The sequence below is a fragment of the Schistocerca piceifrons genome, chromosome 2 (assembly GCF_021461385.2).
Source record: "Schistocerca piceifrons isolate TAMUIC-IGC-003096 chromosome 2, iqSchPice1.1, whole genome shotgun sequence".
Classification (NCBI taxonomy): Eukaryota; Metazoa; Arthropoda; class Insecta; order Orthoptera; family Acrididae; genus Schistocerca; species Schistocerca piceifrons.
Genome location: NC_060139.1, coordinates 238,678,077 through 238,704,333, shown reverse-complemented (window position 1 = coordinate 238,704,333; position 26,257 = coordinate 238,678,077). Strand labels below are relative to the sequence as shown.

Genomic DNA, 26,257 nt, shown 5'->3' with positions numbered 1-26,257 from the left:
ACAAAACTATCAAATATTGAACTTCAAATTACCAGCAGCAGAAACAAAATGGGACTATTTTGTCAGCTTTCCTTCAAGCATGTTGCAATGCCTTGTGATAAGAAAAAATATCTATGCTTTGCTGTAATTGCTCCCATTAGATCCATTTGTGACTGACTTGCGCATTTCACAAAGAAAATACATTTATAACAGGAAAAGAAAAACAAATAGTGTAGAGTAATATTTATTGATGCTAATGGGAAGTCACGAATAAATACAAAGGCCATATGGGCAATCATTCAACTAGTGGATGAAGCCTTTATCAGTGAATTGATCCACTCCTCTGAGAAACTTCAAGTAAATTTATCTTTTCGTAATGTGCACTACTGCCTCTATTTTTAATTTAATTTCAGTCAATGAAACTGCCCTTGAATTCCAAAATTAAAGTCGACAAAAATGGGAGGAGACAGTTAATATTCGCACAAACTAATTTGACGCTCGGTGTGGTGGCTGATGGGAATGACTAAATGTGAAATGTCTTTACAGTTGCTTACATCTGCTGCCATGCCGAGTGTCAACTTAGTTTGCATGTATAGTAAGATTGCCTTCTCATGTGGAATATGGAAACTAAAAACGGTGAGTGGCATAAAGGCACATCCAACTTAGCAATGGTTCTTTAAATACAAACATTTTAGGTTAGGCTTTACCATTGCTGTTACCAATACAGTTAACTTGTTTCACTTAATTACAATGGTTCTATCACTGTTTTTGTGTTATGTACTATAGTGACTTTATGCAGTGAAAGAATTACTGGTCTCAAAGTTTATAATATACATCATGTTTTGCCATTGTATGTTTCTCTGTGTTCATCATTTTTTAAATTTCATACAGCTAGTGAATTAACTCTTATTTGTAGTGTTTCACATTCAGTCATGACTTAAGTGTGTAAATTTAGTACTGTTAGAAATATGTGTGGATTTTACTCAGATTGCATAAAATTTTGATACTACCTAGGTGCAAAATTTCATGAAAATGTGTGCTAAAAGCCTTATTTTGAAATTTTCATTGTGGCAGGGTAAAAATTACAAAGAAAAAGAACTACTTCACTGTTTCAATATTTCTAAATCTTTCACAACGTGATTTGTAAAGCAGGGTCTGCAGACGTCATTTGCATCAACCTTGCACTTACTTGGTGTACAAAGGAAGGAATACCTATTTGACTGCATGAAATACAAAATTTTAATCGAACTGAGATTCACAGCTACTGTTATTTGTGACAGTGTTCTGCTACAATGATGTTTTTAATATGACAAGTGAACTTGTCTACTCACTGACCAATCCTGATTTTTAGTCATTTTGGTAAACTAATATTAAACAGTGGAAAAATTACACTACGTAAACAGGTGTTTATGTATCTGGCTCCCACCTCCCCCCCCCCCCCTTTCCCCTCCCAATCATTTAGCAGACAATATCTTCCAATAGACATATTGCATCAACTGTCATCTGTCAAGGAGCTGACATACTTTTTTCATTGTGGTAGTCTTTATTCTGGCAGACAGTTATGTGATCAGGTACTGAAGAATTTCCTGAAGTGGGATTCATCCTTTACACTCTTATGCGTACGAATATTCGCTATTTCATTCATGAATCCCAAAAATATTTATTTCTGACCAAATTAGGACTCCGAGTTGCAACACATCACTAGCATGTTGTTCATGCAAAACCATTACCCAACTGCATGTCTCGTGTGAATGCGTACTGGGTTGTTGCAACAGCTCTTGTTTCAACTTTGTCTTTGTTAATAATCAGCAAATAATTGTTGGAATGACCTGCTCAGTGCTGTAAGCCCTCACTAAAGAGAACGATTAACACACTGTGACCCTCAGTCCTAAATTGCATTGAAGTCTACACATAATCCAGTAAATGTTGGCCATTAGGTGTTCCCCAGTATCATCCTTTTGCATAAAAATTCTACAAGGGAGCTTTGAGACATTTGGTAAAAAAGCAAGAAAAATTGTAGGAAGTGAGGTCTGCCAGTTATGCAAAACACCGTTTTTCCAAGTACCCAAAAATGTTTTAAGCACCACTGTGCCATCATCAGTTGGTTTCTGTTTTATTTAATCTGATGATGGCACAGTGGTGCTGAAACATGTTTGGGTACTTGGAAAAAACAGTGTTTTGCATAACTGGCGGACCTCACATCCTACAATTTTAACTGCAAACATGGTAAACACAAGAAGCTGAAAATCCAAATGATGAATAGCAAGAAAAATGTTTCATAAACAACTGACCCTACTTCTCAACAGTCTCCTTTGAAGGATATACACGTAGTCCAATGATCCTCCAGCTTTTTCATCCCGTTGGAAAAATAGGTTCTGTAAAACTCTGCAAACTCTCATGGCTGCAACTATCAGTTTCCCATTTGATCAAAATTTCTTCCCGGGAAGCCAAAGTTTCAAGTTAGGGAACAGTAAGAAGTCATCTGGAGCTAAATCTGGTGAATAGTGTGGATGAGGAACCAAAGTTGATGCACTTTCACTGGTGTTAACACTGATGTGTGGGATGGTGCATGATCCTGGTGAAAGAGCACTTTTTTTCGTGCCAACCTTGGTATTTTTTCAGCCAACGCAAGTTTCAAATGAACCAACAATGAAGCATAATAGGGCCCAGCTCTGGTTCTGCCTATTTCCAATTAATCTATGAGGATTATTTCTTGGGAATCCTAGAAAACAGTGGCCATCACCTTACCAGCTGACAAAATTGTCTTTGCCGTCATAGGTGCACTTTCACCAGCCTTTGTCCATTGTTTTGTCAGCCGGTTTGACTGGTGTGTAATGATGGAGCCAAGTTTCACCAACAGTCACAAATTGCCTCAAAAAGTCTTTCAGGTTCCAATTGAAAATCACCAGACGCTGTTGAAATGCCATGACATATGTGCTTTTGGTCGACTGAACACTCATGGCCAATTCTCCACAATGGGTATTATGCATTCATGCAGCTGAGATGCCTATGGTCCCAGCAATTTGATGAATTTTTATTCAATGGTCATGCGTTACCATATCGTGGATTTCGTCAATAGTTTTCTTTATAGTGTCGTCAACTGGACGGCCGGAACACGCTTCATCTTCAGTGCTTGTCTGACCGCATTTAAATTCATTAATGCAATGATGGTGCAGAGTCCGTGTGAACTTCACCCAGTTCTGTTTTGATTTGTGAGCAGTCCAACCCTTCAAATGAAACTGCTTAATATCAGCATGAAACTGGTTTTCTCCACTTTCAGTCGCAGTCTGAACAACAACCAGTTCAGGTGGCTGTAACAATGAACTGTACATTGTTGAAATACTTTATACGATTCTTGCAATAATCAAGCTTACCAAACATGAAGGTGCAACAAAAGTGTTCATTCTTTCATGGAAATTTGCCAGATTTATCAAACCAGGTACACTTAATAAAATATCTTCTTGCTATTGCCTTACTCTGGTATTAGTTTGCACATGCCAGGTGATAATTGTTGATCTGATGTACAGCTTGATGCCAGTGGTTACTGCATCTTGTAGTAGATATTCATAGTGCTATAAAAATATTCCCATTTACTTATTATAAATGCCATTTAATAATGCCAAACTCAGCATGACCTTTTGTTGAGTACAGTTGGTGTGTTGGGTTTGTCACTTTTTAGTTGTACAGTGTGTCCGAGAAGTCCCAATATCTCCAGATAAAAACAGTATGTTGTATGTTTGGGTACTTGCAAATAATAAAACTATGTACGTAGTGGATCCATAAGTGCAACACTGTGCCTTACACAGTGACCTGTGGGCCTCCACATCGTCCTTGACATGTACAGCATCTAGAGTTATGCTTCGAAAGGCTTTCCCTAGCTTTTGCACAATTTGTCATTCAAGTCACAAGGACTCGCTTATTCCCCACAATGAGTTGTCTGCCATGGTAAGGCCCAGGTTTTTTTATGGCCATTTTTGTGAACTGAAAGTGTTACTGAACCATGCCCAGTCCCACAGCCTCAAAATCATTCATCAAGGAACTAGCACACCTGAACAGCAAAGTGTGCTGTAGCTCCATCTTGCTGAAGTATTAAACATCTTTCCAACATATCTAAATAAGAATTTCTGTTCTTTTACCCTTTGAAAAAATATGGTCTGAACAAGTATTGTGACTTCCTGGCCCATATTATAATACGAGACTGGTTTCTTTCCAGATCCTGCACATAATGAGAATTATCCTTAGACCAGAAACAACATTCCTCCTGTGTGATCTATGGTATGCCGCACAGTCATCAGAAAATTTACTGCTCTGTGTTCTTGTCAGATAATTCATTCATGACAATCAGCCTAAATCCTTTCATTTTCAAGTCTTGAAGTTCAAATGCTCTTTTGCGAATGGGTTCCACTAATGACTGCCCGGCTGATTGAGTGACAGCAGCACACATTTCCTGTCACATTTTCTTGCATCCACTACACGGCCTGTCTTTGACACTGCGTGAAACAAGAACACATGTAACTCAATCGAGTAAGGTTGCTTTATGAAGTGAGGCTTTGTCAAAGTGATCTCTAAATTCTCTCATTATCTCTAATTCTCTCATTATCTCTAATTGTTCGCTTTGTCTGGATGTTCATGTGCTCACTCCTCAACAGTGTGACTGTTGACTGTCACAGTCAGAGTTTCACAACTGAAGTGAAACAGTACAATACTGGCAACAATTCTTAAAGTAGTGATATCAGAAAAACAAGTATTTATTTCCTCAGCTGAGCGACTTGGGGTACAAGGCCTCCTCAGACATCCTGTTCTCTTGCATTTCCACTAAATTATGTTATTGTACATAATTAACTTTGGCATGTTTAGGTGATAGAAATTTCCTCCATTGACTTGCTATCTTTATGGCAGGATGTAACATGACTACACCTGGTATGTTTTCAGATTAGTATGTTTTGTCTTGACTCATTATTTTGGCTTGTGTCTGCGAGTCGTGTGCAGTGGAAACTGTCACTGTGTTTAACATAGGCTTCTCATGCTGCCTGGATTATTGTTGATGTACAGTAAAACAGTATTGGGTCTTTGGTAGTACTGTAATGAAACATTTGAAAGTAATTAGCTGAGGAACACAGAGTAACATAGCCACATGCATCCCATAATTACTATTTCTAACAATTCATTCTGATTCTTGTTTAGAGATAATAACTGAACACGTGAAGATTATGCAGCTAATCATTCTGTCTTGTAAGTTTCTGCTGAATGTAAGCTAGCTGTTTCTAAAAAAAAAAAGAAACAAAAGAAAAAAGTATTGTGATGGAATTTGGATCTGTCTGTAATGAGAAAAATAATTTAATTTTTTGCCAGCGCACAGTAGCAAATCCGAATGAGAATACATAATCTCATAGATGAAAATTCAGTGTTTAATGAAAGAGATGGATTTCTCATAAATCAGATGTTATAGATTGGTATGTATCAAATTATATACATTTATCACAGTGAGGTACTTACTGATAATTTTCTTACATTTTTAAACCATTACAGTGATCTCTGCTTTGTAAAATATGATTGGTCTTGCCCACACTAGCTGTTGTTGAAGTGTTGAGTGTTGAAGATGTGCATGTTAATCGAATATTGATTCCACTTTGCCTCTTACCCACATGATTACACAGCAACTGAGTCCACATAGATCTTGTTTTCTCATCCAAAACTATGGCAAATATGAAGATGGAAAACCCCTGCAGAGAGGCAGTCACATTGAAGACAGCATCCATATGCATCAAGCCAAAAATCCATCCCATCCCAAGTAAGATTGACAGATATATTGCAAACAGTAGCTGTCTGCGAATGCGTTTTTCCATTTGAGAGGCATTTGAAAGTCGCAAGGATTTATGAGATGAGCTGCAGGTAATGTGGATGCATAATGCTAGTATCAGGGTGTTGGCTGCAATTAGCATGTGGGCAGGCACTGTTACACTGAACTGCAGTATCTGACCTCGTGGATAACAATCTGGTGGCTCATATGCTCCTTGTGATGTCCATACAGAAACTCCAGCCAAGGCCAGTGGTAGCATCCAACAAAGAATTGCTGATGCCCAGAGCTGTGGGAAGACAAAATAAATAAATAATTACTTATACTCATGTATTTGTAGCATAAGAGGGACATTTACTTACCATTGTTGAAATAGGGGCATGATTAGTATACAAACAACTTTATAAAAATGGTTTACTGTCTAACTTCTCGACTTTTTATTTCTTCATTGGGAGAAACAGAAAAAAGAAAGGTAAGATAACATGTGTCAAAAAGGACATAAAAACACAGCAAATAAGCAGTATCCCAGTAGCAACTGAATTTCACTTCTGCATGACAGTAGCATATAGTGCAGCATGGCGAACCACACAAGATGGCAAGGACAATTTGTCAAACAAATATTTACCAATACATTTATGTCCTGTTTCAAAACCAGTGTCTCCTAGCATTCGCCAAATCCAAAAGAAATCCAACATGTCGTGTTTGACTCCCTCATCTTGGGTGCCAGCCCATGCTGCTGCTGCACTTTCGGTGTGACATTAGAGGCACACTTAACATTTGGTGGGATTTTTAATGGGTACTGTCATTTCAGAAGGTTCCAGAACAAAGAGGTGTGACCACTTGACTCATGCCAAGATGAAGGAAGGAACTAACTAGCACACTTGTGACTGTGGTAGTAGAGAATCGGTGCCGCGTATGGTGGACAATCGTTCTTTACTTTCCGGATGATCCTTGTAGATGAACCACAATTTCCATGAATTCTCCCAAAGAACCAAAGTCATTCACAGCCTTTGCTAGGACCGACCTTACATTTCTATTGTATTTCATGTCCATTTGCAACGTTATGCCTTGATATTTAAGTGACATGACTGTGTCAAACAGTACACCACTAATATTGTATTCAAACATTACAGCATTGTTTTTACTAATCAGCAGCATTAATTTACATTTTTCCACATTTAGAGCAAGGTAGTATTCATCGCACCAAATAGAAATTATGTCCAAGTCATCCTGTCATTTAAAAACAACATTGTCCTGTACTCTTCAGCATACTTTGAGGTAATTTTAAAAGTGTGTGTCATGCTTACCTGCTTTGTAAGGGGTGTAGGAGAAAAATCAAAGAAAGGATTCAACAGTCTTTGGCGCATATGTAGACCAGCCGCAAACATCCACAGGAGAGATGCCAGGAGGAAGACCTGAAGTGTAGCTCCTGACAAAGTGCAGGGAAGGCCAGGCTGAGGACGCCAGTCTGGCAAGAACTCCTCAGCTGTCACACGCACTGACAAAGTGGTTGCTAATCCGCAGAGTGCAATGCATAGCTGTAACTGTACTATTGCACGGCCTTGGTGACGCCAATTTGGAAATATTAATGCTGTTACTATTATAGCGACTAGTCCAGCTGTCGACAGTACGCAGCCAACAAGTGCCACATAATGTAGAGCTGTATTGCGAACTGGATTTAAAATTGCTTGATGGTCTCTCCCATGCAGCATTTCACCAAAGTGGGTGGTATGGAAACAGGCACAGCTTGTTAACGTGCTGTCAACTGGTAGGCAACCATCATTTGACCAGCCACCACCAGCATTCAAGTTCCAGAAGACGCATCTGTCCCTTTGATTTCTATCTGTAACATATTTTACACAAAATAGCTATTTCTCGTCACACTTATAAAACTTTTGTAACCTACAGAACATTTGAAATATGTTATATTAAGTTAGTCCCTATGTGGATGCATAAAGTGATTCCATAAGCTTTTCTAAATTCCTAAAATACCACAATTTTGTAAACCAAAATTCTGTCAGCTTAATAGTCCATCCTAAATAGCAAAATTTTACCTAGCCACTTTTTAAGGTTGTATAATTTCCAAAATAAAAATCTGCTCATCTGCCAATTTTTAAATAGCTGGAAGTCACTCAGTCAGTCAGCACCCACTCCAGGTTGAGCTAACAAGCATACACTCCCGAAATTTGCTAACATTGTAGCTATCTACAGTTTGCAGAAATGCATGCACCTGCACCTACAAAAAATCAGTAAGGTTGATGTCTAAAAACTTCCAAGCGATTTCTGTTACTCAAATTAATGAATATTTTGACTTAACTGTGTTGTGGTTGGTAGGAGGTTTGAGCTGTCATTATCGTGTGAGTGAGTTATTGTTGAGTGTTATGATTTTAATTGATGAGTGAACTAAGTGAGCTATATAGTTTACTTTAATTTCAAAAGATTACTACAAGGCAATACTGTATCATGACTTTTGTGTAAATATGGACAGTGTTTTGTGCCAGTCTTGATTACTTCATTTAGTGACTTGTTAGAACTACCATCGATTACTGGCCAGTGCTTCATCAATGTCTGATAGTTTCACAAAGTGCGAAAACAGATTACCATCCAAACCATATAAAATTGAGGCATCAAAAAGTGTAATCTATGCTGTGATGGCGTTTACATTTTTGTTGGGCAAACACCATCAAGAGTAGGGTTTCAGCTTCAAGACAACAGAAAGACTTGCTACTAAGGAAGCGATGGAGACGACAGAAAATCAACTTGGAGCTCTATATCTAGTTTGAACAGTTTGTAAGTGAAGACATAGAACAGTAGTTTTGTACACTATTTTATGAGTCTTTTTAAATGGTGACTTCACCTCTGTCCATTTTCACCATCCTCCTTGGAATACTGATTCATTACTGTGGACAGATTTCATGTTTTGCTATCAAAAACTGCTTTAATTATTTAGGTGGGTATTCCATTTCACCTAGTCATTTTTTGTATGTAAATTGAAGTGGGGGAGCAGTGAAAGGTAAATTAAGGAAAGGGAAGGGATTACCAATGTCAGCTGCATCAGAACATTACTCGGAATCAGTGGCCTCGAGTGAAAATGTGTATCAGACCGGGTTTCGAACCCAGGATCTCGTGCTTACTGTTAGACATTTTAAATCGTTGCCATTTATTCTGCTTAATGTCCCGATGCAGCTGTAATCAGTAATCCCTTCCCTTTCCTTTCCCCTGCCCCCCCCCCCCCCCCACCACCACTTTCAATTTACACACAATTATCACAGCTGCTGATTCTGCGTGGTGTCTGTTCTTTTGGACATGTCTGAAAGAACAGACACCACACATTCATATAATAGTAATTTTTTGTATTTTTAAAGTTTTTTTGTGCTGTAATTTATTTTTAAGTTTAAAGTTTACCTTTCTTCTGGTACAAACTAAAGGGCTGCGTGTAATTAGGCAACCACTAACATCAGCATTTGATTTTGATACATATTGCTACACATTCCATATCTGGACAATGCACTTGCAATATGGATCTATGGAACATGATATAAGTAAAAAATAAATATATGAAGAAACTGGTGATATATTCTGAGATGTAAGAAGAATTTATAATTATTTTGTCTTCTATGTTTCAGAAATAGCTGTTATAAGTAAATATTTTTTTTTATAATGGGGCATACTGCCTTTGAACAAGGAAGTGATGAGCAACAAACAGGCACATTTATATCTATATTTAAAAGTAGACTATAACTCATATACATTTATGGCCACTGCACCTATCTTCCATTCATCACACCTTCTATGAGTTGAGCAGCAATCCGTTTTAATTCACATTTCCTTTCACTTGTTTCCATAATGCAGTGTAAAATTTTTGTTTACTTTTTGTTTAGCCATTTCATGACACTAAATATGATTCTTATACATTGTTAAAAATATGATTCTTATATATTGTTAAAAATATGATTCTGTATCACTGATCATCAAGGAATTGTACATTTTGTAACAGATGATAACTGGAGGGCTAAAAATTGTAGGTGAACACCAGACTTGACTACAGAAAGCAGGCTCAAAAGTATTTTGCTGTAGTGATGTAGAGATGAAAAGGTTTGCACAGGATAGACTAGTGTGAAGAGCTGCATCAAACAAGTGTTCGGACTAAATACCATAACAATAACAACAACAACACATCACTGAACATATTTTATTAAATGCAGGTTAGTGTTTCAGGGCACTGTGCCCTCAGTGGGGTTGGGATCGCATTGACTGAAGACAACAGTGGCCACGTGTGTGAGTTGTGCATTTATGAATATCCGAGTGTCTCTTTGTCTGATGAAGGACATTGTCCAATATCTAAAAGCCATCCAACAATTTACTTTTAGATGTGCAGATCTGCTGCTCAGTGGTTCCTCTATGCAGTGGTGGTACATATGGGGGGTGTGCGCTCCCCTTTTGGGGCCACCTACATTGCCACTCTCACCGCCCCACCAGTAAGCCCACACGCCATTCTTTTGTTTCTGTCATCAGTCAACTTGACTGAATTGCGATCTGACTACCCTACTCTGCACACACTGTACAAAATATTTGCTTGTCTACCTGCACCTATTGCTACAGTAGAAAGTTGTTTTTCAACATTGTGCCGCACAAAGACACGACTGAGGTCGACAATGGAGGAGGTTCGACTTAATGGCTTATCTCTGTTGAATACTCATCCTGACATTGATTGTTCTATTGACGATGTAATGAACTAATTTACCAGGAAGAATAGGCACATAGAATTCATCGTTTAAGGAAGAGAACCGTAATTGTAACTTTTATATCATTAGATGGCATTATCTTGTATATGTGTATGATCAGTTTAAAGAAAGCTTTCTTAAACTTTGCACGTGACTTGATTATTTTTTATTACGGTGAAAGTAAAGGTAACTCAAGATATCTTTAGCGCCCCCTCATTGAGGTTTTTCTGTATGTGGTGATAGCTATCTATCCTAATTTGTATTGTTATTCCGCCCTTAACTATCCAGTGTTTAGTTATCACTGTCACATTCTTCGGTGCTCCTTATCACCCCATTGTACATTTGATTATACTTTTTTGCACAGAGTTTTAATTTTAATGTAATATTATTGTATTTAATGAATAAGTGCTGTGTAATCTGGTACCACAACCAACGTACTTTTTAATCTGTGAAAAAACAGAATGAATGACATGAATTGCAACTTAGTCCCACAAACTACAAAAACACGTACTGCCTCTGAAATGTGAACCATGGACAATAATATTTATATCTGTATTTTTCTGTTACTTATATTTTTACTGTTCTAGACTTTATTTAAAATTTCAATCTCAGTGTAGTCCATATGTTCATGACTGGTGTAACAAGATAGCTTTGGTAATAAAAAGTATTCCTACGTTTTATGTAAATGGTCATCCATAACTTTTCCATTCATTTGATCTACAATAATATAATAATATGATCAAAGGAATGAGAACTTACCATAAATGTTAAGAAAAGAGCCAGTTTCGGAGTCCAGGTTGTATTTTAGGAGAAGTGGATAGTCAAGATTCATGTGAGTGCGACCATTAACTGTCACACCCATTATGGTTGACAATTTTATTCTCTGCACATTCTGCTGTATAAAAAGTTTATCATTCCAGAAGATGCTGATAACTATCCTGTCGTGGTGTCCTCTCAATTCATCCTTTGATAAGCAAGATCTTCTGAGCTGAGCAATCAGTTCGGTTTCGGATAAGTTGTCTGTAGCAACTCCCATCAGAGAAGAAAGAAGCTGCAGGGGCAACACGGCAGCAGCACGAACTCCTTTTGCTGTCAGTGTGTCTGCTGTGTCATTCCACCTCAAAATTACAATTTCCTAAGTTTGAACAACACACAACATTGTAAAATGTTTGGCCACACTTCAAGATAAAATTAACATAATGAGGTATACAATACTTCAGATGATAAATTTTGCATTTAAGTAAAGGAAAACCATGCTAATTAAACTAATGTGACAATATGGTTTATAATTAATGAGCTCTTTACAGAAGAATATATTCTGCCACTGTTTGATGTCTTCTACTACCATTTGAAAAAGTGGACTTCCATCATATTTAGTTTTCATAATTTTTTTGCTTCCCCACTAAGTTAACATTCAAAATGTAAACATATTTTAATGAATTTGTTTATTTACTATTTATATTTTATTTATATACACATTCCACTGATCTACCGCTACATCTGTACACACTAATTAATCCAACCGTGTCTTTGGTATCCATATGTAGGGGTAGATTTATCCCTTTAAGCTGGTTCTAGGAAATTTCTAAGTAGATTTTCATCGGTTACTTTGCAATGTGTCTGCAAATGTCTACCAGTTCATTTCTTCTAGCACCCTTGTGATGCTCTCCCATCAACATCATCTCCCACGAACAAATGTGACAATTTGTGCTGCCCTTCTTTGTACCCATTCAATATCCCCTGTTAGTCCTATTTGGCAAGGGTCCCACACACTTGAGTAGTTTCTAGGATGGGTCACATGAGTGTTTTGTGTGCAGTCTTGTTTGTAGACTGATTGCATTTCCCTAGTATTCTACCAGTGAACTGTAGTCTGCCACATGCTATATCTGCAACTGAGATTATGTGATCATTCCTTTTCATATCCCTATTAATTGTTATACCCAGTTATTTGTATGAGTTGACTGATTCTAATTGTGACTCACTGATATTACACTCACTAAATATGACCTTTTTTTTGTGGAGATCACAGTTTCAAGTTTCTGAACATTAAAAACAAGTTGCAGCACTTTAAAATCTTACCATGATTTGCCTGAATATTTCATCCTTTTATGCATGTGGTACACTAGGATGTGGAATGAGTTAAAGGATATATAAATGTAAATTACATGGAACAGATGACGAGGGAAGGATAGTTAATTTATAGAAACAGCTGCAGGAAAAAAAAAATTATAACAAAACAGAAACAAAGTGAAAAAAGAGATCACACAAGGATTAGCAATGGCATCAACAATACATAAAAAACAAACAATAAAATATAAGCATAAAAATTCTGTGTGTCTGTTTAAATGGCCTCTAATGAGTAAAAAGTTTTATCAAGCAAGTACATCTTTATTTTAGTTTTAAACAATGTATTGTTATTGCACAGACCTTTCATATTATTTGGCAATTAATTAAGTATTTTAATACAGTGATATGGAACAACTTTATGTACCTGAGATAGATTTCTGAAATCACAATGAAGGTAGCCGCCTTTGTAGTGTTAACGTGGTAGAATGGTTTCATAGTGCACAGGATTTTCAGCCATGAAGCTCATAATGGAATAAACATTAGGAAGTAAAAGGAATAAGATAGGACCACAATTAAGAGAACAACAACAAGGATTTTGGCCTGGAAGATCAATTATAAATGCCATATTATTTACAGCTAGACAAACTGAATCGGGGGGGATGCGAATTTGAGAAAGACACTGTAGTTGCAGTATACATAAAAAAGGCTTATGACACTGTTAGAATGGAACAGAAATGGCAAGGTCAGAATAGACTGAAAGTATATTCCCTCTTTCCTGATGAAGCAACCGTTGGTTGTGAAAGCTGGAATTTTGTGTGTGTATTTGTGTGTCTATCAACATACCAACGCTTTCGCTTGGTAAGTTACATCATCTTTGTTTTTAGATATATTTTTCCCATGTGGAATGTTTCCCTCTATAATAGAGGGAAACATTCCACGCGGGAAAAATATATTTAAAAACAAAGATGATGTGACTTACCATACAAAAGCGCTGGCAGGTCGATAGAAACACAAACAAACAAACACATACATACACACAAAATTCTAGCTTTCGCAACCAATGGTTGCTTCGTCAGGAAAGAGGGAAGGAGAGGGACACACACACACACACACACACACACACACACACACACACACACACACACACACACACACACACACACACACATATATATATCCATCCGCACATACACAGACCCAAGCAGACAGCATATATCTGTGTGTGTGTGTGTGTGTGTGTGTGTGGATGTGGATGGATGGATATGTGTGTGTGCGCGAGTGTATACCCGTCCTTTTTTCCCACTAAGGTAAGTCTTTCCGCTCCCGGGATTGGAATGACTCCTTACCCTCTCCCTTAAAACCCACATCCTTTCGTCTTTCCCTCTCCTTCCCTCTTTCCTGATGAGGCAACAGTTTGTTGCGAAAGCTTGAATGTTGTGTGTATGTTTGTGTTTGTTTGTGTGTCTGTCGACCTGCCAGCACTTTCATTTGGTAAGTCACATCATCTTTGTTTTTAGATATATTTTTCCTACATGGAATGTTTCCCTCTATTTTATATATGTATATAGACACACACACACACACACACACACACACACACACACACACACACACACATTCCACGTGGGAAAAACATATCTAAAAACAAAGATGATGTAACTTACCAAACGAAAGCGTTGGTATGTTGATAGACACACAAATAAACACAAGCACACACACACACAAAAATTCAAGCTTTTGCAACCAACGGCTGCTTCATCAGGATAGAGGGAAGGAGAGGGAAAGACGAAAGGATGTGGGTTTTAAGGGAGACGGTAAGGAGTCATTCCAATCCCGGGAGCGGAAAGACTTACCTAAGGGGGAAAAAGGACAGGTATACACTCGAACACACACACATATCCATCCGCACATATCGGTGTGTGTGTGTGTGTGTGTGTGTGTGTGTGTGTGTATCTGTCCTTTTTTCCCCCTTAGGTAAGTCTTTCCATTTCCGGAATTGGAATGACCCCTTACCCTGTCCCTTAAAACCCACATCCTTTCGTCTTTCCCTCTCCTTCCCTCTTTCCTGATGAAGCAGCTGTTGGTTGCAAAAGCTTGAATTTTGCGCGTGTGTTTGTGTTTATTTGTGTGTCTATCAACATACCAACGCTTTCGTATACGCAACAGACAATCAAGAACTTCTACAAAAAGTGTGTGAACTGTGTTGTAATAGACTGCAAAAACTCGGATTGGTTTATAATGGACAAAGGGGTTTGGCTAGGATGTGTGATCTCACCAGTGCTTTCTAAAATAGTCACAGACATAATACAGAAAATTTGGCAATGGTCAACAGCAGACAATATGAAAATCGTAGCATATGCAGATGATGTGATGATTTGGGAAGAAAATGAGCAGAACTTGGAAGAACAACTAAATAGCTGGTGAGAATAATTTAAGGAGGCGGCATGGAAATAAGTGTAACAAAAAGTGAAGTTATGCAAATGAATGGAAAAAATGAAAGATGTAAGTTGCAATGAAAAAGTTATTGAAGTAAATTAAACAAGAAAAAAAAAACATCAAGTTTGAAATTCCAGAAAGAATAGAAAATTGTTCAAAATTTTACTGTGTATTGGACACAAATAGAAATTGGAAAATATCTGCCAAGGCAAAGATCATGATGTACATTATCTGCCAACTGACCTATGGATCAGAATACTGGATTTGGACAAAGTAAGATCTGAGCAGAATACAAGCAACAGAGATGTGTTTCCTAAGAGGGATCCTGAGTAAGATGGGAAGGGATAGGACAAGGACTAGAACAATCAAAACATCCGGCAGATCAAGATCTAAAAGAAACTATGTACAGTAACAGGTTTAAATGCTCTGGCCATACTAAAAGAACGGGATGAGAAAGGCTTCCGAGAAGAGCCCTCAAATGGACAGAATCTGGACAAAGATCAGCTGGAAAACCATGAACAAGATGGATGGATTAGGTGAAGGGTGGTTTGAACCAAAGAGGCCTGGAATTAGAGGCAATTCTAAATGGTAGCCTGCGAGAAAAGAGAAGTTTGGAAGAGACTCTGTGAACGACCTGCATAAGCAGAAATGTTTCATGAAGAAGTATGTATCTCAAGTTTCTTAAATTCTTAAAAAGATTATGACATGAGGTTCATGGGCAATCTGCACATCATTTGGACAACTGTTTTCTGCAAAAAGAAAATTTTCTTTGATGTTTAAGTAATGCCCCAGAAGATAATTTCAGAGCACGTGATAGAGTGGAAATACCCAAAATAACTGGACTTTGTGATGCTGATATCCCCAAAATGTGAGATTATCCTAATGGCAAAAGTAGCCTAGGACAACTTTTTTTATGGTCTGCAGGACATCATGTTCCCATTTAACCTTGCTATATATGTGAAGCCCTCTGAATCTGGTGCAGTATACTTTTTGTATTTGCTTATTGTCATGTAAAACAGGTATCTCCTATGGGAATTTATGTTCAGAGCTGAACTGGATATGATTAGTTTTTCTCAAGTTTACTGACAGTTTGGTTACTTTGGGCTAGATTAGGAGTTCTGAAAGCAACCTTCTGGCAACAGGCTCTAGATCGGCAGACTGCTTGTTGTTTATCACAATACTTGTCTTCTTCTTTTCTTTTTCCTACCGAGTGCGAGGCCTGTTGGCCTGTTATGGTCTCGTTGAGAAGTTCTACTGCCAATTTTCTATTCATCAACCTTGTGAACTTAAGTCACACAAATGAGTTAAAAACTGTATAGTGGAGATGCAGAGTCGCAGTCGTGTGTGTGTGTGTGTGTGTGTGTGTGTGTGTGTGTGTGTGTGGGGGGGGGGGGTTCTATTTTTGACGAAGGCTTCACTGGCCGAAAGCCTTATTTGTGACAGTCTTTTTGTTGTGTCTGTATGCGACCTTACCATTTCCGCTATACGGTGAGGCAATTTTCCTTTTCAAATGTTGTTACATTCCATCCTGTATTTTCCATTGCGTGAAATGAGTTAAAAATGTTTGCTTATGTTTGTGAATTTGAATAATGAAGTCTGCATCACTGCATGTAATATAACACAAAAATGCCCTCAATGGCTAATTGCAAATAATCATAGGTAAGGTAGATTATATAATGATAAGACAGGAGATTTAGGAATCAGGTTTTAAATTGTAAGACATTTCCAAGGGCAGATGTGGATTCTGACCACAACTTATTGGTTATGAACTGTATATTAAAACTGAAGAAACTGTGAAAAGGTGGGAATTTAAGGAGATGGGATCTGGATAAACTGAAAGAACCAGAGGTTGTAGAGAGTGTCAGAGAGAGCATTGGGGAACAATTGACAAGAACGGGGGAAGAAATACAATAGAAGAAGAATGGGTAGCTTTGAGAGATGAAATTGTAAAGCCAGCAGAGGATCAAGTAGGTAAAAAGACGAGGGCTAGTAGAAATCCTTTGGTAACAGAAGAGATATTGAACTTATTTGATGAGAGGAGAAAATATAAAAATGCAGTAATTGAAGTAGGCAAAAAGGAATACAAATGCCTAAAAAATGAGATCAACAGGAAGTGCAAAATGGCTAAACAGGGATGGCTAGAGGACAAATGTAAGAATGTAGAGGCATATATCACTACAGGTATGATAGATACTGCCTACAGGAAAATTATAGAGGCCTTTGGACAAAAGAGAACCATTTGTATGAATATCAAGAGCTCAGATGGAGAACCAGTTCTAAGCAAAGTAGGGAAATCAGAAAGGTGGAGGGAGTACACAAAGTGTCTATACAAGAGTGAGGACATACATCAAGATGAAATGGGAGATATGATACTGTGTGAAGAATTTGTCAGAGCACTGGAAAACCTAAGTCGAAACAAGGCCTCAGGAGTAGACAACATTCCATTAGAGCTACTAATAGCCTTGGGAGAGCCAGCCCTGACAAAACTCTACCATCTGATGAACAAGATGTATGAGACAGACAAAATACCCTCACACTTCAAGAAGAATATAATAGTTCCAATCCCAAAGAAAGCAAGTGCTGACAGGTGGGAATATTACTGAACTCTCAGTCTAATAAGTCACGGCTGCAAGCTACTAACACGAATTAGTTACAGACGAATGGAAAAACTGGTAGAAGCCAACCTTGGGGAGGATTCCGTAGAAATGCGACATGTGTTTCTAGCATTTGTAGACTTAGAGAAGGCTTTTGATAATGTTGATTGTAATACTCTCTTTCAAATTCTGACGGTGGCAGGGATCAAATACGGGGAATGAAAGGCAATTTACAATTTGTGCAGAAGCCAGATGGCAGTTGTCAGAGTCGAGGGGCATGAAACGGAAGCAGTGTTTGGGAAGGGAGTGAGACAGGGTTGTAGCCTATCCCTGATGTTATTCAATCTCTATATTGAACAAACAGTAAAGGAAAAAAAAGAAAAATTTAGAGTAGGAATTAAAATCAATGGAGAAGAAATAAAAACTTTGAGGTTCGCCGATGACATTGTAATTCTGTCGGAGACAGCAAAGGACCTGGAAGAGCACTTGAATGGAATGGACAGTGTCTTGAAAGGAGGATATAAGATGAACATCAACAAAAGTAAAATGAGGATCATGGAATGTAGTCGAATTAAGTCAGGTGGTGCTGAGGGAATTAGATTAGGAAATGAGACACTTAAAGTAGTAGATGACTTTTGCTATTTGGGGAGCAAAATAACTGATGATGGTTGAAGTAGAGAGGATATAAAATGTAGATTGGCAGTGGCAAGGAAAGTGTTTTTGAAGAAGAGAAATGTGTTAACATTGAGTGTAGATTTCAGTGGCAGTAAGTCTTTTCTGAAAGTATTTGTATGGAGTGTAGCCATGTATGGAAGTGGAACGTGGACAATAACTAGTTTAGATAAGAAGAGAACAGAGGATTTTTAACTGTGATGCTACAGAAGAATGCTGAAGATTAGATGGGTAGATCATGTAACTAGTGAGGAGGTACTGAATAGAATTGGGGATATGAGGAATTTGTGGCACAACTTGACAAGGAGAAGGGATCAGTTGGTAGGACATGTTCTGAGGCATGAAGGGATCACCAATTTAGTATTGGAGGGCAGCGTGGAGGGTAAATATTATGGGGGGAGACCAAGAGATGAATGCACTAAGCAGATTCAGAAGGACATAGGTTGCAATAGTGACTTTGGGATGAAGAAGCTTGCACAGGATAGAGTAGCATGGAGGGCTGCATCAAACCAGTCTCTGGACTGAAGACCACAACAACACAAGCTTCACAGTCCATAGCAAATGCAATTTACAACAACTGTCTGTTCACTTCTAAAAAGATCACTAAATGATGTTACCAAAGTCAGCCCTGGATGATGATTTATAACCAAGTGGTGAGAGCTGCTCTTATATCTTCTGAGTAGTCTTTTGTCCATTGTTGTCTGGTCGTTGGGAGATCATACTTGGCCAGCAGTTGGCCAAGGTGAAGTTGATGTCTTCGTCCTCAGTGCCGCCTGTGGCCCTTGTGGAACTCGTGCAAGTGATGAGTCTCTATGGCACTGGCACCAGCTCACATCTTTGCACCTGTGGTGCTTCTGCCCTGGCTGCATATTGTTCGGATGGCACAGCAGTTTTGGCAGTTATGTATGTAATGTGTGATAGGTTCAGTTTAAGTTCTTTCAATACATCTTCATTTCTTTTGTGATCCCATTTGGTGTAACCAGCTGTTTATCTTAGGAATTTCATTTCACAGGGTGTTAGTCTTTCTATGTCTTTCGCCTTTGTTGTCCAGGCTTTACTGCCATAGCACAGCACAAATCTTGCTAAAGTCTCTCAGTGGCATACTCTGGTGTGCTTATGATCTGGGGGAAGGTTTCATTACTTCCTAAAGCATTTATTAACCAATACATCACAGTTGCAGTTTATACGTTTGGTGACTAATCTCAAGCCAACTGGTTCATTCTCAAGCCTGAGTTACTGTAGCTGCACTGTAGTTTACAAAGTAATTGTAGATGACTTTCACAATCACCATGCACCTACTCAGCAAGTCAGAATCAATCTCAGATTGATTGGTAAGTAGGCACATGTTGGTTGTGAAAGTTACCTACAGTTACTTTGTAAGGCATGTATTGCTGTTTCAATATTCATTATTATTGATCAGGCACTTTCAGTGCAGCCTAAGTAGGTCAGAGAATGAACCAATTGCTTCAAAAATAGTCGCCAAACATGTGTAATACAATTGCAATTGTGACAGATTTCTTAGTCACTTCATGAAATATTAAAAAATGTTGCTGATCATGTATCAACAAAATGTTCCCCATGTTTTTATATACCTAGTGGCTTTTTAGCAAGGTCTGCTTCTTCCAGAAAAGGTAGTTACAGCCTAAATATGTGAATAATATGTTCATTGATTCCAGAATTTTACTTTTAAAACACATCTTACTTTTTTATTGGCTGTTTTCCACATAAGGCCATAGTTTTTGTTTTTCCTGTGTTGATGCCCATGCTGTGATATAATCTGTAAATTAGGTATAGAATGCTCTGCCCGCCACAAGTCAGGATAAAAGGTAAGTGATAGAGGAGTCACACCTCTTAGAAAAGACCTGCATCTGGTAGTTCTTGTAATGGCCCATTGCCAAGGTTACAGGTGTAGATAGTCAGTGGTTTTAAAGGCAGAAGAGGACAATGCATCCCTGTGGCACATGAAGTGGAGGAGCTATCTCAAATCCACCAGGTAGGTTCGTGTCCCCAGGCCTGAGGCGGCTACCAGCAGCGTCAGTTCCTTGTGTTAAGGGCAACTGAAATAACGTCTGAAACTGGTCCAGAAACTATAAGATGGCAGCCCCATCACTAGAATTGCTTTCTATCAGCAAGCAACTGAGTGGAAGGACACAACTTATTGCTTTCAAATCTCAATGGACATAATCGCACAGACCACCACAATACTAATATCATCAACAGACATAGTAATTCTGCATGTTTTGTATGATAAAGAGAAAACAGCAGCACACCAAGTACAGACTCCAGGTGACTATATGGAGTACAGTGTCCCTGTTTGACTCTACTTCCTCATCTGCTTTGTTGCTCTCATCCAAAACTACCTTCTGCTTCCTGTCTTGGACGTAGGATTTTAGCCAGTTCCCCATTGCCCCATTGAAGCCCTAGTGGTGTGTTTTGTTGAGATGTATTTTTTGATCCACACAGCTGAAAACCAGTATTCCAACTGTCTCCATTTGTTATCTAGGGATTCCAAAACATTGTCTGTGAAAGAAAATACAGCTTCAGTTGTGGACGTACCTGTTTGGAAACCAAATTGTCTTTCACTGATGACCTCAAAGTTTTCATGGTGCCTCACAATTCTGGAATACAGTACTTTCTCAACGACTTTTCTGAGATTAGTCAAGAGAGATGGGACAGCAGTTTGTGATTTCTGTTGCATCTTCCACATGTGGAGATGCTTCACTATATGTCGCTGGGTTCAGTCCACCAGGAAAGGCATCATAATACAACAAAGCATTAAGGATGGGGACCAAAACTCTGCATAATTGATCTGAGCAGGCTGTTAGAAGTTTACTGGAAGTATTATTTGTACAGGATTGCAGCCAGTCAAGGAATATTAGTTTAAAAAAATTACTTCAAATTCCCAGTGGAATCTTTACAAGTTTTCTCCCAGAGTAATTCATGCTGTGTCTGCGTGACACAAGTCGCTTGCCTTTCAAAACCAAGGCGGTACTGTCGAGTTAAAACTGCTGACAGGAGACGCCCTGAGCATTCTGCTGAAACTGCTAGCTAATTCACGCCATTGATTTTAGCCAATAGCATGCGTGGGATACCAATCACACGTGTGGATGCTAGTGGTCTGCAGTGCAGCACATAGTTGCTTCTCTCTCTTGTAACCCAGACCTCGAGCAGAACAGACATCTTTTTTGGGAGGCAGAGCCTCGGGCTCTGTTTCAAGACTGGCCACCAATGTATGTTAACATGAACCGCTTCTCTTTCCAATACCCATTTCATTTAATTGTTCGACCTCCTAGACTGGCATAAACCTGGTAACTTGTGACCCTCGGCACGCCCTTTGTACTCAGTATATTGAAACATATTCTCTTTATTGTACTTAATTGCCAGTTTCTCATTTAATGGCAGTCCTGGATGTCCACTATCAAATCCCGACCACTTGACCTCCTGCACACTGCCGCCACGAGGCATATTTAGCAACCTTCTTCCCCCTTCCCTGCCATTTTATACATTAACATTGATGTCCGAAGTCTCTCTCTCCCATACCCAAACCATGCATATCTTTTACAATTGGTGTCAGAAGTGGGATGTAACAATTATATCCTCCTTTCTTGGTTCATACTCTGTTACATTTGAAGTCAGAATTGTGATTCGTTCCCACCGTTCGGTCTACAGGGTGGCCATTTATTTTGGTTCATGTTTGACGTTGTGTGGTTGGTCAATATTTGCTGCTGTTGTTCCTCTACGAGCCGAGCCTGGGTGCAGCGTGTCGGCTATAATGTCACACCAGACACTACATCCACACATACCAGCGCCTGGTGCGAAGTCTACTTCCTGCCTCTCGCAAGCAGCCACTGCACCAACATATCCGTGCTGAGTACAGCGAGCCATGCCTCACTGTGCACATGTATACTGCATGCGCTCCAGCCCCATTTAATGGTCACAGTCAGCCCAGCTTGTCAGTAGCTGTCCGCCAACTCGGAGCCGGGTGCCGAGATATGGAGAAAACATGTGAAGCGTCCTTGCCACTCCCGTGGCTACACAAAGCTCACGGGTGCACTATTCATGGTCGGCGCAGTTTCCCTGCTGCTGCCGCCGCCCACCTGCCGCCACCCACCTGCCACCCCATGTTTGCCACTGGTCAGCCCCCACTGCAATCTGCGTTTGGGTCCTGACATCAACGCCTGGGGCGTGTACTTTCAGCGCCGTGTAGCCAGCCGCCCAAGTTGCTGCTGTGTGAGTACCGCATGCATACGACACTCAGCCGCCACCCTGCCGCTGCCACCATCTTTTCTGTACTGTGAGTGTTGATATATACTGAAGCATTTGCAGCGGATACAGAGAAGAACTTTAAGATCTCCTTTATAGCATAAATTTTGCATCCGTAATACAGTTACTGCCTGTGTAGTTTAAAAACACAACTCTGTTGTTGAAGAAGTATGTCATGCTTAGTTGTTGTGATGAGAAGTGTTTTAAGTTATTTTTTTTGTATAGCTTTTAGTTAATCTCCAGGGATGTGCAGCTTGCACAATGTGTTTGGCAACCACAGAGTCTCCCAGCTGTTCATGGCATTTTCTTCCATTTCATTTTCATGTCATGATCAACTCTTTCTCTTTCATCTTTCCTATAAGCATCATTTCTCTGCCCTATAATGAAGGTAGGTTCCCTATCCTTGCCCCACAGACATGAGTGCTTAACGGTTCTGTAACGCCCTTTGCCGTCATACTGCGTCCGCAAGGTATTTGAAATCGTTGCTGCCATAAATGACCTTTTTCTACCTTCTCTTTCTTTCCTTGCTTTTCTCTCTGCATCCTCTTTGCTGACCATTTATTCTTTATCTGTCCATGCCTTCTGTTTTTTGTAAGTGGTAGTTCCTTGATTGGTTAACTCAATGCACGAAGCTGTGAAACAGAATTGATCTGTTTTACCCCTGTGTAAGTTGATAAGAGAGGATAGATGACATCCGGCTGTTATCCCCCAGAGGGCAGCAAAGTTTTGTTAATATGAAGTGATGTATGAGGTTGTTTTATTGATGTTATTGGAGAGCAGGCAAAAGGTCGTGTGTGTGTTGTTTTATGTGATGTTAAATGGTCTGTTTTATGCTGGCACCCCATAGGTCAGCGCAGAACCATTAACCATGATTCACTTTACCATGCAGTGAGTTTCCAGTTGAGACAATGTTTTTTTAGTCATCTAAATTGCGGCCTATGTTCCCAGTGAACACTTACTATAAGCAGAGACTGCATGACCCAACCACATGGACTGGCACAGCTGTTGCCTTGTGATAAGTCAGTTATGCCCCAAACGTTACCACTTCTCTCCCTATTCTTCATCTTGCCTGTCAGAAATTAAGTCTAATCTTCATTTGGTTTATAAGACATTTTTTGTATAAGTTTTGAGTGACCATGTATGGAGAGTATTAAGTGTTTGGAGGTACCCTCTCCCCACTACTGTATAAGTATTTGTTATTTGATGATGTTAAGATATTTGCTTTATATTCAGCTTTGTTGTAGAATTTTTGTATTGTACTGTATTTCACTTTTAGATCTCCTTTATTGACAATGATTTTGTTTTGCCTTTCGAAAGAATGCATCCATTCCAGCCATTGTGGCTGAGTGGTTCTAGGTGCTTCATTCTGGAACCGTGCGACCACTACGGTCTCAGGTTCGAATCCTGCCTCAGGCTTGGGTGTGTGTGATGTCCTTAGGTTAGTTAGGTTTAAGTAATTCTAAGTTCTAGGGGACTGATGACCTCAGATGTTAAGTCCCATAATGCTCAGAGCCATTTGAACCATTTTTGAATGCATCAAGTTTACCCTACTGAAGTTTTTCTACAATGCTACTTTTTACAAGCCTACATCGTTGAATGTTTTGTTTTGTTGTCAAACCTAGAATGTGGAGCCCCTCCTTGCATTTTCCGTTCTGCTTTTCTTTTCTTGTTCAATAGATTGTGATTCTTCGAATTTTCATCTAACTTTTGTAAAAAATACTCCACTGTTCCACTGCTTTGCAGATGAGCTTAGCCTACCGCAATTTTAGAAGCATTTATATCCCTGTTTTCTTTCATGCTGCCTAAGATTAAAAAATTATTGCTAGTTTTTCACTCTCATGCCCACTGACCAGGCTATAATTCTGATTGGAGTTTGGAAGCAAGTGACCTCCAGCTGATGGAACGTGAAGTGGAAACACACCATAATAACAAAGCACGCCATTGTGGGGTGTTTTTCCGTGGACCGCCATTTAGTTCGGTGGCGCTTCGCACTTCGGAGCCTCTTCTGAAGTATAATACCACCATACCACCTTCCATAAATGCTTAACATGCCCACTACGATATGCATTTTCATGGAAATCCTTGCTAAGTGAAGCACCTGAATTATATAAAATACCCAATAGAGAAGAGTTGAATGTGCCCCTGAAGTTGAGAAGAAGTGCACTACCCTCTCGCTGTAGAGTGGTAAGCGAGATAGAGAGTTCACCCAGACAAACACAAGTTTCGTTATTATTCACCCTACTTCTTACAAAGTAATTTATTGATGAAGTGAGGATGTTACGAGCGAGCACGGAAAATGACACTGCTACCATTTGGATACAGTGCTCCGCCATGTGTTTAGGAAATGAGAGAGATCCGTTTGTTTATTCAAACAAACACACCCGTGATGTTACAAAATTGAAGCTCCTGCTGAAATAAGCACTAATTTGTTCATGTTTAGCACCCATGATGTGATGTCATTGCCCAAGCGCAGTAATGCATTATTTTGTTGATAATTTAGCTAACAAGAGACTTCCACCCAAATGAATAAAAAGTTTCATTGTACAATGTCGCAGTAGTTCTTGCCCCCGCCTCCCCCGTCCCCCCCCCCCCCCCCCCCCCCCCCCGCCTTTTTTTTCATAGCTCACACTGTTACTTCAGGGAGTTTGGGAATTTTGTAGTAGTTAACCCCCATGAGACGTGATCGCCCTATGTCTTCCTCACCCATGCATTGCACTGGGTTACTGCCATTGCTTTGAGTTGCTCGTTTCCACCTCAACAGTTACTTTCTACCTCCCTCCTCCAGGGCTGTGTGCCATACACTTTGCGGTTAGCACCCGCAGAGTGCTCAGCTGATCAGTTTATTCTTTCAGTTTTCAGCTTTGTAAACGGATCGCCTACCTATCTCTTTCATTTATCATCATTGCCTCCCCCCAGGGAGGGGGAAGGGAGCCTTTTGTATTCTAATATGACTACTACAGTCAGAATTTCTCTGTTATCACCGCTGAATCAATTTTTACTCTGAAACTTGTTACCTGAACTTGTTCCCAATTATACCCAATTCCTTATCCTTTAATGTGAGCACCCTTCTGATTCACCGAGAGTGTGTCGCTCAGCATAAATGGCCAATATGTCAAGCTACCCTGGCATTGCGATCACGGACGGCTGTCCACAGTTATACCTAGAACAAACCCTGCATTAAATAAAACGTAATTTTCCCAGTGGTCAAATCCCTTTTCTTCCTAAGCTCCAACATCCAGTACTAAAGCTTCCAATTCAGTGAATCACTTATGATACCACTAAATTCCACCGGTACACGCTGCCAGCTGTGCCGTGTGCTGAAGTGCCACTTCCCCTTCATCCCTCCCGCCCTTCCTCCCTTCCTCATCCCTTGTGCTTACCTCTTACCTCTCTGCTCTTCCCCCCCCCCCTCGCAAGATGTCAAGATGTGCGTTACACCACAGATAACTAGAGAGAATGAGAGAACGGCCATTAAAGTCTGTCAACGTGACACTTCCCCACCAGACAAGCCACGTGCTCTTCTCCCATCAGTCGAAGTTTGCTTACAAACAGTGTGTGCGCTTGTGTCGCACAGAATCACATTCTAGATGTGAACCTTTCTGTATTTTGTGTACTGATTGAAAACTCACTGCATTTTTTCCCTTCCTTTGTATGAAGTTTTATGAATAGGACGAGAATATTGTTAGCTGTTTTGTCACTATGGACACACTTCTTAATTAACTTTG

At 39.5% G+C, this 26,257-nt stretch overlaps 1 protein-coding gene across 1 annotated transcript in view; it reads right to left on the bottom strand.

Moving 5' to 3' along the window:
- Positions 1-5,395: 5,395 nt before the first annotated feature.
- LOC124777887 (adhesion G-protein coupled receptor G6-like) overlaps positions 5,396-26,257 on the bottom strand; it is a 206,878-nt gene continuing 186,016 nt past the window's right edge. The window contains exons 10-12 of the mRNA XM_047253432.1: positions 11,260-11,635; positions 7,084-7,619; positions 5,396-6,065 (exon numbers count right to left, since the gene is read on the bottom strand). Coding sequence (XP_047109388.1) covers positions 5,487-6,065; positions 7,084-7,619; positions 11,260-11,635 — 1,491 coding nt within the window. The 3' untranslated portion in view covers positions 5,396-5,486. The remainder of the gene's footprint in view (positions 6,066-7,083; positions 7,620-11,259; positions 11,636-26,257) is intronic.